Source organism: Eublepharis macularius, chromosome 1, assembly GCF_028583425.1.
Source record: "Eublepharis macularius isolate TG4126 chromosome 1, MPM_Emac_v1.0, whole genome shotgun sequence".
In the NCBI taxonomy this organism is placed as follows: Eukaryota; Metazoa; Chordata; class Lepidosauria; order Squamata; family Eublepharidae; genus Eublepharis; species Eublepharis macularius.
In genome coordinates this window covers 250,191,006-250,203,728 of record NC_072790.1, presented here as the reverse complement: position 1 = coordinate 250,203,728, position 12,723 = coordinate 250,191,006, and the positions used below count along the sequence as shown (strand labels likewise).

General features: G+C 49.4%; 1 protein-coding gene across 1 annotated transcript; it reads right to left on the bottom strand.

Annotated features, from left to right (window-relative positions):
• Positions 1 to 1,349: 1,349 nt before the first annotated feature.
• Positions 1,350 to 12,453, bottom strand: S100A11 (S100 calcium binding protein A11). The gene is made up of 3 exons (XM_054972786.1): positions 12,345 to 12,453; positions 4,882 to 5,040; positions 1,350 to 1,656 (listed from the first exon to the last, which is right to left on the bottom strand). Exons 1-3 carry the CDS (start codon positions 12,345 to 12,347, stop codon positions 1,489 to 1,491), a joined length of 330 nt encoding a protein of 109 aa, XP_054828761.1. The 5' UTR covers positions 12,348 to 12,453; the 3' UTR covers positions 1,350 to 1,488.
• Positions 12,454 to 12,723: the final 270 nt, after the last annotated feature.

Sequence of the window (12,723 nt, the reverse complement as noted above, 5' to 3'; positions counted from 1 at the left end):
AGGGAAACAGAGGGATGTGGGTTGTTTAGATTTGCATTTTGGAGTTTCGTCCTCTTGATATTGGCTTTTTGTACCATAGAGCGCGCATTGGTTTCTGGATGGCATATTTGTAGGCAGTGCAGTGCCCCCTGGTGGCTAAACTGCACATTACCCCTCCTCTAGAACAGGTTTGAAATTGTCTAACAAAACACGCATTGAGTTTCAAGCACGTGTTTCAATTCTCTCTCTCTTCTGTAGCCTGCCTCACCTCAGTCACCAGCCCTGTTTTTTGGCCATTTGGGAAGGGTGTTTTTGGTTTTTTTGGACGAGGGCATCTTTAAGAAAACTTGGCATTAGCTTTTTGGAAAACTGCTTTTTCAGACAGTAAGCAGGCAGCATGGTATAGCCTGATCTTGTAAGATCTCGGAAGCTAAACAAAACCAGTAGTTGAATGAGTGATCACCAAGGACAGATCCATTGATGCCTATTAGCCATGAAGACTAAATGGAACCTCCATGTTTAGAGGCAGTATACCTCTGCATGTGTGCTGGCCATAACAACATGGGGAGACTTTGACCTCCGTACCCTTCTTGTTGGCCTTCCTGGGGCATCTAGTTGGCCTCTGTGTGAAATGGAATGGTGTACTAGATTGTCTATCTGTTTGATTCTGGTTTTCATTCATTCTCAAGGGGAAATAACTGTGAGGTATTTGGAGGTATCTACGGGCCAGACTGCATGATACACCTGACATGTGCTGGGTCAAAGGTATGCGACCAGACATGCAGTCAGATGTACGTTGGGAGAACTCGCCATAAACAACAACCACCACCAACAGTTCATTTGTATGCTACTCTTCTGGACAGGGTGGTGAACAAATCACTGTTATTCTCCCCACAGTACAGCTGGGGAGCTGGGCTGAGAGGAGTGGCTTACCCAAGGCCACCTGCAGAGCTCAAGGCAGGAGTGGGAGTCGAACCAGCAGAATGCTGCATTGCAATTAAATTAAAAACGCTTGGTTCACTTGATGCTGTGAGGGACCTCTCTGAGGCCTGGAGAAGGAGCTTCCGGCTTCCCTCCCTCCCCGCTTTCGCCAATGGAAAGGGCAGTGGGGGAGGCTTTTTTCCCAGGGGTCAGAGAAAGGTTTATTGCACCAGCCTGCCGCCCCCTCCCCCCGTTCTTGCTCTTCTCCCTGAGATTTTACTCCTGGAAACTTTGATGCTATACTCCCAAAACTGCACATCAGAGACTGAGGGGTGGCATGCCGCCCGTCTCTGTGGCCATATTTTTACACACGCGCCCATCGGGTGGGCATCTCCTGGGCGTATTACTTTCCTTGGGGCCCTGGCCACTCAGAAACTAGGGCTCTCTCATTCTTTTTGGATGGATTTTATTGATAAAAACGTAAATGGTGCCGCTTGTACTGCGGCGTCTGCTTTTGGTCACACACAGGTGGTTCTTCTGGAATGTTTGGGCTTATGCTGGTAATGGGTCGGAGAGGGAGGGAGCGGATCAGGGTTTATGGGAGCCACCACTGGTCGGGGATGACATCACTTGGGCGTGGCAGGCCTGTGCCAGGCCGCCGATGAGGTTCAGGAATTCGCTGAAGTCCAGGCAGCCATCATTGTTCATGTCGAGTTTCTTCATCATGCGGTCCATGACACCTGGGTCCTTTTGGTTCTGAAAAGGTTATATAGGAAGGCTTTGTTAGGAGGTTTTCTTCCTTGTGTTAGACAACAAGGGGCCCAAAATATTACAGCCTGCTAAGAGCTTGGAAACCTCTCTCCCATTTGTTCCAATCCCAGGTGGGCCCAATTTGGCCTGGAATGGGATGCTGCTGGGCGGGGGAACACTCCCCTGCCAGGCAGCAGCCCGATACTGGCTGAAACAGGCCCCAAATGGCCAAAATGGGATTGGGCCTGAATTGGCCTGGGGTGGGGAGGCAAGCAGATGTGAATCGTGGGCACGCTTCCAGGGACGGCCATGCCCAGCATGATGATATCACTTCCTGGAAGTGACATCATCACACGATCCCAGGAACGCATGTGTGCTTTGCGTGTGCGCATGTGGTACCTCTGAGTTCCACCACCTCTTTTCCCAGAAAAAAAGACCTGCTCTAGACCAAAGAGATCAGTTACCCTGGAGAACCAGTTTGGTGTAGAGTTAAGAGCGGCAGGACGTTAATCTGGAGAGCTGGGTTTGATTCCCTGCTCCTCCACTTGAAGCCAGCTGGGTGATCTTGGGTCAGTCACAGCTCTCTCAGAGCGCTCTCAGCCCACCCACCTCAAAGGGTGATTGTCGTGAGAATAATAATAATACACTTTGTAAACTGCTCTGAGTGGGTGTTGCCTTGAAGGGCAGTATATAAATAGATGAGGAGGAGGAGGAGGAGGAGGAGGCTTTGGGAGTCACAGTGTAAAGCATTATACTCCATTGAAGTCCCTCCCATCCCCAAATCACACCAGCCTTCTCCCCCAAATCTCCAGGAAATTCTCACCCTGGAGAATCAAATCAGTTTACTCCTTTGCAGGGCTTTTTTTCTGGGAAAAGAGGTGGTGGAACTCAGTGGGTTGCCCTCGGAGAAAATGGTCACATGGCCGGTGGCTCTGCCCCCTGATCTCCAGACAGAGGGGAGTTGAGATTGCCCTCCACACCGCTCGGCGGCACGGAGGATAATCTAAACTCCCCTCTGTCTGGAGATCAGGGGGTGGGGCCACCAGCCATGTGACCATTTTCAAGAGGTTCCGGAACTCCGTTCCACTGCGTTCCAGCTGGAAAAAAAGCCCTGCTCCTTTGTAGTAAATATGGCCCTGAAGTAAGTCACAAACCAAATGAATTACTTGTAGTGGGATTGCTTTATAGCAGGGGTGGGCAATTGTTTTGGCTCGGGGGCCACTTTGTGGGAGCGGAGGTTAGCGGAGGGCCGCACCTTTTAAAATGATTGCATTCATTAGTTAACTTTGCATTTCAGAAAAGGTATAAATTGTATCATAAAAATCAATAAATATAAATTTAATAAAATAGTGATAGTTTTATTCAATTTATTTATTGTGCTAATTTCATATCATCTATAGCTGCAAGCACAATTAATTTTAGAATCAGTTTAATGAGACAAATGTACCCTATCACACTTTTCTACAATTTTTTTGAAATCAGGAGTGAGATTGCTTGTTGAGATTCTAGGCTCAATTTGAGAATTTAGGCTCAATTTTCTTGAAGTCCTGAAATATCCTCCAAACTCTGCAGATGATCCCTAATCTTAGCAGAAACACTTTAAGGCACTTTCTGTTTTCCTAATAAAGGGAAATGACAAAAATTGCCTTCACCTGCTTGCCTTGCAAATAGACCTAGTTTTGCTTTGAATGATTTTACATGCTTCCACATTTCATGTGCAAACAACCCCTTTCCCTGAAATGTCACATTCAGTTCATTCAATTTCTCAAATACATTAGCTGCAAACATCATCTCATATCTCCCCTCCTCACATTCCATTTTTGTAACAAAATCATGAGATATCTCCTTCGTGTCCAGAAATGTTTTGTTTTTCTCCCTCATCTGGCCTTTCCCCCTCTGCCTTCCAAGGGGTGCCACCCAGGGCCAATTCTGCATCCCAGCTGCCCACCAGGCAACCAGGAAGGTGCTTCTCGTTCCTCACCACCAGGGGAGTGGGAGCCAGCGGGCGTTCTCTGTCAGGCTGGGGTCACTGCAGGGCTTGGACGTGACCCGCACCACACCCAGGGCCAAGGAAATGCTTTGCACCTGCCCAGATGCCAGCAGGCAGAAGGCCTGGCTCCGAGAGGGCCCTCACGTGGGTCCTTTTGGTAAGCAGGAGCTGCAGAAGAATTCCCCTCCCTCGCTGACGTTCCTCCCCTCGTGCCCTGAAGCTTCATCCCTCAGACCGAGAGCCTGCCTGCCTCCATCTTGCAAGGGATGCTCTTGCGCTAGTGCCCGTCCATTCATTTTCCTTTACGGCCTTGCAGTTGCGCGCCCTCCCCGCCTGCTGTGCCCTTCTGTTTACTCGTGCTGGACTGGGGGTCATTGTGGGGCTCGCAGGCGCCCTTTCCCCCTTGGACTGCCTTCGCCCGCGGCTTGCCGGCCCCTGCCCACGGCCAGCCCCGTACCCCGTGCTGCAGAGTGGGGGGCAGAGACCCCTGCGGGCGGCGAGCCAGGGGCTCTTGGGCGCCCCGAGGGCGGTGCGGCCCCTGCCCGCCTCCTGTGGTGAGGATGCAGTGCGCGCGCCGGCTGCCCAGGCAACGGGTGGGGTGGGGCTTCGTTTCCTCCCCGCCCAATCAGCAGGCAGCCGGAGGAGATTGACAAGCAGTTGGTAGGCAACGGCAGCGTCTCCCTCCCGGAGGGACCCACAGGCTTTGTGCCGGCCGGTCGGCGCGTCCTGCAAAAAAACTCGCCTCCTTGCGGGGCGCCCAGCCAGCCCGAGTGGCACGCAGCTTGAGCCGGCGGCAGCTGGGCGCCTTCCACGGTGGCCCAGGGTGCAGTGGCAGGGCCGGGAGAGCAGCGCAGCCCCAGGGAGCATCTCCTGGACGCGCGGCTGGAGGGGTAGTGGGCAGGTGCGGGAGGCCGAGAAGTCCCCCTAGCCCCGCCGGACATGCCCCGCCGGGCCGCCTGCCCGTCTTGGCGGGCCACAAAAAACTCTGTAGCGGGCCGCATGTGGCCTGCGGGCCGCAATTTGCCCACCCCTGCTTTATGGTATTGTTGGCTGAGTTCACTGCAGAAAGTGGGTGGGATTATTCTGGCTTCTGTAGCTCCACCCAGTTTTGGGGTGGGGCTCTGACCACCTTCCATGATGCAGTCGGGTCAAGCAGTACTTGCTGGGCTTGGAGCCCATTACAGGGACAGGGTGGCAGGGAAACATTTCAGCCCTTTTGACCAGTAGAAAAGAGATCTTACCTTTGAGAATGATGCCAACTCTGTGTTCATGAAGGTCAGAAACTCTTTTTTGGAAAGGGAGCAAGCGTTCCCATCACGGCCGGCGTAGCGCTGGAACACGGCCAGCAGCGACTCGATGCAGCGTTCCGTTTCTGTGGGGCCAACAGGGTACTTGGACGACTGTGGATAAGAGAGGTTTTAACTTGTTTTTATATTTATACTAGCTTGATACTCATGCTTTGCTATGGTATTTAACTACTTTAAATCCAGTTATAGTACTTATGTGGATGTGACAGTTTCCTTTACTTGATTTTTAACTTAGAACACAGGGTTCCACAGCTGACCAATCAGAGAGAGGGGGGTGCAAGCAGGCAGGAGCCTGCCAGCCACACAGGAAAGCCAGGCCCTGCAGGGAGATTGAGGGAACTTCGAGGGGAAGACTGGGAGTTGCATTTTACCTCAGGATACATTCAATGACTCCCAGTAGCAACTGCATATTATTTAGAATGTGGGGGGTGAGGACCAATGAGCTCGCATATGCAAATGACCTTGAAAGGCCGGGCCAATCAGGGAAGAGTGGCTGAGCTGGCAGTGGGCAGGGGCGCAAGCAGGCAGCAGCCTGCCAGCCACACAGGGAAGCTGTAGCTCTTTGAGAAAACACATTTTACCCCTTTTTACCCCCTTAGTGGGTAAAACACTTGAGTTTCTCTTCAGATAGCATAAATCTTTTGCCTTTACCCCCTTTGAGGGACAAATTTTTTAAAATCCCTTCTGAGTGGGTGTTTATATCATGAAAGGAATGTTATCCCCAAATTTCATGTTTCTAGGTCCAGGGGTTTGGGCTGGCCATTGATAAGTCAGTCAGGAGACTTGTCTTTTATATATATAGAAAATGATTCCTCCCCCCTCCTATGATAGGGTATTGATAAGCAACCCAGAACTCCACTAGGCATAACGAAGGATGCCAGCCCCCCGGTTGAGGTGGGGGATGCCTCCTGGCCCTGGTCACCTGGATGGCAGTGAGTGTGGGGAGAAAGAGTGGGGGGGGGTAGGCTGAGAACCACCAGAGCATGCGACGAAATGTCACATGCATGCACTCCTGAGGCCCCGATGATGCGCTTTCAGTTGCAAACTGGAAGCAATGGGATCTCCCCTGCTGAGACCCCGTTGTGTCTGTTTTTCAACCAGAAGTGACATCATCAGACCTTTGAGCGCATGCGTGTACAAGGAATATGGATCAGGCCCCCTTGACTGCCTGTGACTTCCCGTTCCCCACTTTTGTGGTAAGGGGCTGGCAACTGTAGGCATAACAAAACATAATATTAAAGAGGATTCTTCCTGATAGTGTAATTCGATCATTCATTCATTCATGGTGTAGTAGGATTTTTTTTTTAAAGTTATGTTATTGATAATCCGCCTTTCTCACTGAGACTCAAGTTGGATTACATGATGTAAGTCCATATGATCAACAGCTGGTACATTCACCCTACACCCTCCCCTGCTGGCGGGGGGAAGGCGGAATATAAATCTAATAAATTAAATTAAATTAATAGGGTATGTCTAGCGGCAGGGCTTTTTTTCTGCCCGAACGCCCAGGAACAACATTTCAGTACCTCTTAAAAATACCCACGTGACTGAGTATTTTTAAGAATTTTATTTATTTATTTATCTGATTTTCAGTCCGCCCAGGATTGGGCCACTGCCAGGAGGGGGAGGGTCCCCCCATGTGTTAGCGGCCCAATCCTGTCTAATTCGGGCCCGATCCAGGCCATTTGGGGCCTGCTTTGGCCATTTGGGCACGTTTCTGCCCAATTCAGGCCTGAAACTGCCAGGATTGGGCCCGAAATATTAGCGGTCCGTTTAAATAAAATATTTATTTAAACTGCATATTTAGTTTAAATATAAAATATTTAAATATAAAATATTTTAATTTGGATGGTGGTTGCTTTTTCTTCCTGTTTTTTTTTGTTTGAAAAAATTAATAAAATAATTAAAATATTTTTTAAAAAAACAGGGTGTGCTCCAATGAAGGTAAACTGAGCGGCATCAAATGGAAAGTAATGGAAAGGTGTCCAGTCCAATCTATCTTATCTAGCACAATTTTTTATCTTGCTCTTCCTCTGAGGAGCTCAGGGTGCGTCTATTTTGACCTCACGGCAACCCTGTGAGGTAGGTAAGGATGAGAGAGTGACTAGCACAAGGTTACCTGAGTGATCTTCATGGCAGAGTTGTGTTGGGGGTCAGGGCTGGATTGATGGGGGGGCAGGGTGGATAGTCTGCCCCTGGTGCCGCCAAAGAGGGGGCACTGGGCGCAGCTGCCAGCCACCGGGAGCGCACCGGAGCTGGCAGCGGCAATGCGGGCGGCTGAGCAGAGAGCTTGGAGTTCACCCATGCCATTCATCTGCCCCGCTGATGGGCAGGACAGGGAGTGCACGGCAAGTTGGCCGCCCCATCAGCGGGGCAGGCAAATGGCGCGGGCAGCCTCCGAGCCCTCTGCTCAGCCGCCTGCGCTGCTGCTGCCAGCTCTGTGGCGCACCGTGCTCTGGGGGGGGGCCTTGCTGCGTGGGCAGCACGCCTCCGGGCTCTGCATGATGATGTCACAGAAGTGACATCATCATGTAGCGCCAGGAGCGCATGCGCACTGTGCGCATATGCAGGGGAAGCCAGACTTGGGTTGTCCTGGGTGCCGGTAACCCTAGATCCACCCCTGATTGGGGTCTCCTAGATCTTAACCACAATACAACCCTGGCTTCAAATCTTATACACTGTCAGTTCAAAGATTTTCAGGTGTGGTGAATGAAACATGCCATTAATCCAAATTCAGGAGACAAAAAATGGACTCTGTCACTGTCAGATGTTTAAGCACATAAAGAGCTGCTTCGGGAATGAGAAGAACAACCAACAACCACAGCCTTCCCGAAGTACACAATCACAAAATCTTAGTAAATTTTTATATAGATATAAAGTTAGACCGTCCGGAGTTAACCAACATGGTGGTATATGACTGACTGAAGCAATTGCTATTTAAATGCCTATGAGGAAGTGAATGGATGAAACGGAATGGGACAACATATGCCGGCAAAACCCGTAGGTGTGGCTGTTTGGAGCACGGATAATGGAGATTCATTCATGAACTTGATTGGTTGCCCGCGTGCATTTCTAATTCAGTATATTGAATTGGGATTGATTATTCTTGAACAGAAACTGTATTGAACGTAATATATTGTCATACATGTATTTTTGTAGTGAATCTTTATTGAATAATTTTATACAGAAAACGACCTTATATTTTGCGACGTGCCCCACCAGTTGGATATTGTTAGTTAAATTGATTATATTTATGTCTTGAATCTGCACAATCTTCTAGCACTTTGCAATTTATATCTATATAAAAATTTACTGTCATTGATCTTGACACATCCAATTCAGAGAGCAACACCCCTTGGTGCCTAATTCCAGCAAAGAGAAGCTCGAGCAATTAATCACACAGAGACAGAATGGGCAGCTGTCTTTAATTATAATTTTTAAAATGTTGGTATACCTATTTTTAGCGAACATAGGAATTCGTTTCTCTGCAAATGTGCAGTGCAGGACCGGTCTGGCATAGCGGTTAGAATATCAGATTAGAATTTGGAAGACCCAGGTTTGAATTAGTTATGTAAGCTTGCTTGGGCAACCGTGAGCCAGTCATACCCTGTCAACTTAACCTACCTCACAGCGTTGTTGTGAGGGTGGAGGAGAGGAGGGCGATATAAGCCGCTTTGACTCCTCATTGAGGAGATAGGCAGAATATGAATGAAGTCAAGAAAATAAAATAAAAATACTGCAGTGTAAGCTGGTCTATTTGACTGGGTAAGCGAGCTAACTGTTGTCCAACATTTCCTTTGTGGATCTGTGCCCTCGCCCTCTATACCCCAGCTATTAGATACTGGCAAATGGGTTATTGGCCCACCCTGTGGGAATGGCAGGGTTGCATGGTGTTTTCCCATATGGCAGTGATTCACAAACTTTTTTGAACTGGAAAGTGCCTCTACATGCCACCTTTGGGGACTTACTGTTGCTATGCTGCAGGGTGCCGATAATGCAACCCTGAGAGGCAATAGACATAGGCTGTGCCCCGTTGCTGCCACTCTATTGAGAATGTCGGATTCTTGGGAATGATGAATCAAAAAGAGTCCAGTAGCACCTTTAAGACTAACCAACTTTATTGTAGCATAAGCTTTCGAGAATCACAGTTCTCTTCGTCAGATGCCAGACTCTTGGGAAATCCGGATTTTGGGGAATGAATCCGGCTGCTGGATGAAAGGAGGGGAAGTGGCAGCTTCACCCACCGACCCGCGAGAGAGTCACGACTCTCGTGGATCATGACCTATAGTTTACGAACCACTGAAGGAAAGATTAAGATGAATCTCTCTTGCACCCTCTGCTGGCCAAAGGCACCCCTGCAGCGATAGCCTATGGGCAGAGAGGGGTGGAGCAGAGGTGATAAATCATTTTGGGAAGCCGAATTCCTGTTGCCAAGGGACTGTGTGAAACAGCCTGTTTGCTTTGGGCTAAAGAATGAGCTCATGAGGGGGAGGGTTGGGTGTGTCTGCTAAAGGGGGAAAAGTTTGGCTTGGGAAGCTGAGAAAGTTTCCATTCCTCCTCGCTTTAAAAGCACGGGATTAAATGCAGAGAAAGAAAAAGGAACAAGACACACACACACACACACACACACCAGCACAGGTCTCGCTCTTGATTTGTCGTATGGCAGAACATGGAGAAAAAAATAAGATACAGACTGACACATAGACCCGGAGAACTGACTCATTCATAACGGTTCTTCTGCACCAGCCAGAAATTGAAAAATTGATATACGTGTCGCTCACGGCATCCTGTTTACTTGAAAAGTCTAAACACAAAGGCATTCCCCCCAAATAGGGGATTCGAAGAGCATCTCAGAAGGTACATTTGCAGCAGCTAGAAAGCTGAAATTTGGTACACGTGTAGTCCAAACTGTTGGGATTGTTTGTTTATTTATTTATTTATTTATTGGCCTTCTATCCCACCCTCCCTGCAAGTGGGCTCAGTGTGAGTTACAACAATAAAACATAATTTACATTTAAAAACGTCAATAAAACAACGGAATTCTTGTTGCCACCACTCCCAGACGGCGGGCCGTGCAACCATACAACACAAAAAGGGTGGGTAAAAAGAGGAGGAACAGGCCTTTTTGATCAGGCGGTAACTCGTATGGGGGGGCAGATGATCAAGCTGTAAGTCATGTGGGGGGGCAGATGATCACATGGCCCCCCTTCTAGGAGCCCGGTGGGGAGGCTTTCCGGATGACTGTTGGTCCGGCCTCAACAGGCCCGCCGGAATGATAACAGTTTGATGGGAGGGGAGGCATTTTTACATATTATAGTCAAACTTGGGCTACCCCAAGATGTGGGCCAGGCCAGAGAAAGAAAAGCCGCACTTGAAATGGGCTGTCAACCCTGAGGGTTTTCCATAGCACCTTTATGCCCTTGAACTCGACTCTGATGAGAGGGGCGAGGGATTTCTGCATATCCCCAGGAACATGTATACATGACTCAGGATTAGCACTCAGTTTGCAAAGTTTGGGTGAAATGTGGGGGCTCTCTGACATGATCTCTCCTCCTAATCATGGCACGGATCACGAGGCTCTTCTTGTGACTTTTGTAAGGCACTTTGCCCATGCCCAGAGGTATCATTCCATTAGCCAAATGTGCTCAATGGGCTTATTTGAGATTTGGGGGTGGGGGTGGGGGGTGGAGAGAATCTTGCCTTTTAATAGCGGTGCAACAAGCAGAATCGCAGCCTTTCCTGTCATGGTGGGGAAAGCTTCACCGGCTGGATTTCTGCCTGTCAGACAGCTGTTCAATGCACAGTTGCCCTGCTAGAAGAAAAGCTGGCAATTCTAGAAAGGCACAAGATATGACTAAATGGGAGGGTGGCAACATTGCCAAATGTAGGCCTGGGAAGGAAGTGTGTGTCTAGTACACAAGCCCTTCCCTCTGGTTGCAGTTGTTTCTAATCCCCTCAGGAAATCCACAGAGCTGGCTCTTTTTTGGCTGCAAACAGACCTTTTTTGGCTGTGTCACGTGGGAGCTTCCTCTTCCATTCAACCCAATTGCCTTAGGACGCAGGACACAGAAGCAGAGCCTCCGGGAGAGGGGATGGGAAGTTTTCCACCAGTGCAAAATCAGCCCCTTGGGGGAGTTGGAGCTGATACACAATGTGGTATGGACTAATGTGACCATTAGCTCACTTGGTCCAATAAATCAGTCCAGGCTTCAGGGCTGTAAGCAAAAGAGTTCCGAGCAAAAATGCTGCTCAGGTTTGCTTTAATGCTGTCAACAATAGCGTGCTTTTCAGAAATCAGTAGATGAAGCTTTTCATGCCATAGAAAGCACGCACCGGAGCGGTAAAACGGTAAAGAGGTTGGCAAATCTAGTTAGAAGCCTGAAATTAAGAATTCTTATGCAGTAGAAGTAGTCAACGGGGCTAGATTGTTAACTTTCCCTCCCCAGTCTGGCTCCCACATCTTTGATAGCTGCATGGCAGGCAGAAATTCTACAGGTAGAAGCTCCTCCCTGTTCCTGTCTATATCAGACCTGGCTCCACTTATTGAATTTTAGCCAGGACGATCCCCCTATGACATGAGGATTTATGTGGCTGTACTGGGCCTACCCTAGAGCATATAGGTGCACAAATGTGTGCATGATGTCTTGCGGGACTAGCGGCTCCAAAATGGCTCCTTGCTGCAGCCACACCCTATGCCAGGTCTCCCTTGAAATCTAGCACCTAACCACCTGGGATCCGTTTCCTAACTGTAATTGCTTTTTGCAGTATGGATTTGGAATTCGAATGAAATGGATAAACAGGAAAACGAGAGAAAACTGGCCCCACAATTTGCCCACAGAGCAAGTTGGAACTTCCGTTATACATGGTGGCTGCGTTTGCCACCTGAAAAAGAGCCATGTGTTCTCCAAACCCCAGAGAAGGGAAGTCACACAGCAGCCACACCTACTGTAGTGTCGTGATCGGCCCTGACTCCTTGCTGCATGCCTGCTATGACCCCGAGTTTATGACCCCGAATTTTCGTTTTACGCAGTCACTGAAGTGAACATCAGTGTACCCACTGCAAACACGAATTGCCACGAAAATTCTGATTTCGTGGTGCTCGCCCAGTTGACCCCACTGGATTTGTTTGGCCCCAGCCCCACCTTCCCGTGCTCCTGCCCGGCCCTTGTTTCCCCCCTTGTGGAGACACTGACTTCACCCTTGGCCTGCCTCTTGCGCTCGGCAGCCAAAATCCTCTCCCGTTCCCCATTAGCGTTTCCACCAAATGGAAACAAATACTTTCGAGTCTGTTTTCTCTGTGGAGTGTTCAGGGAAGGGGAAGTACGAAGAACAGAAATCCTGTACGTTGCAGTGCAAAGTCTTGAGAGATCAGCGAAAAGCAACAGGCGTCAACTTACCATGGCTGCAGAGAGGCGAGGCGAAGTGGATCGGAGCTGTGGGTTGGCTGACTCGCTAGCTGTGAGCAATGGGTTTCAGGGGAGGTGGGGAGGCTTGCCCCTCCCTGGGCCAACCCTCCCTCCCTCCTTCCTCTCTTCTCTCTTGCCTGGTTTGGCAATTGCCTCCCCCTTCCCTTCCCTCGGTCACAGCAAAGCTAGACTTGCCTGTTCAGAGATCTCAGGCCCCACCTTGCTCAAGAATGTGTTGGGGGGTGGGAGAAATTTGCTTTCTTTCCTGTCCTGTTCTTTCTCGGGTTTTTTTCCCCTGGCAAGGTTACACCAGAAGCAGAAACCCAACTGGCAAAGCAACCCCGCAGCGCGGAGATGTGGCGACTGGGAA

What these genes read in the sequence shown, in the direction of transcription:
- S100A11 (XM_054972786.1), bottom strand. An exon ending in AGTTGGCATCATTCTCAAAG is followed by an intron (nt 1,657 to 4,881) that starts GTAAGATCTCTT and finishes TAACCTTTTCAG; the next exon opens with AACCAAAAGGACCCAGGTGT.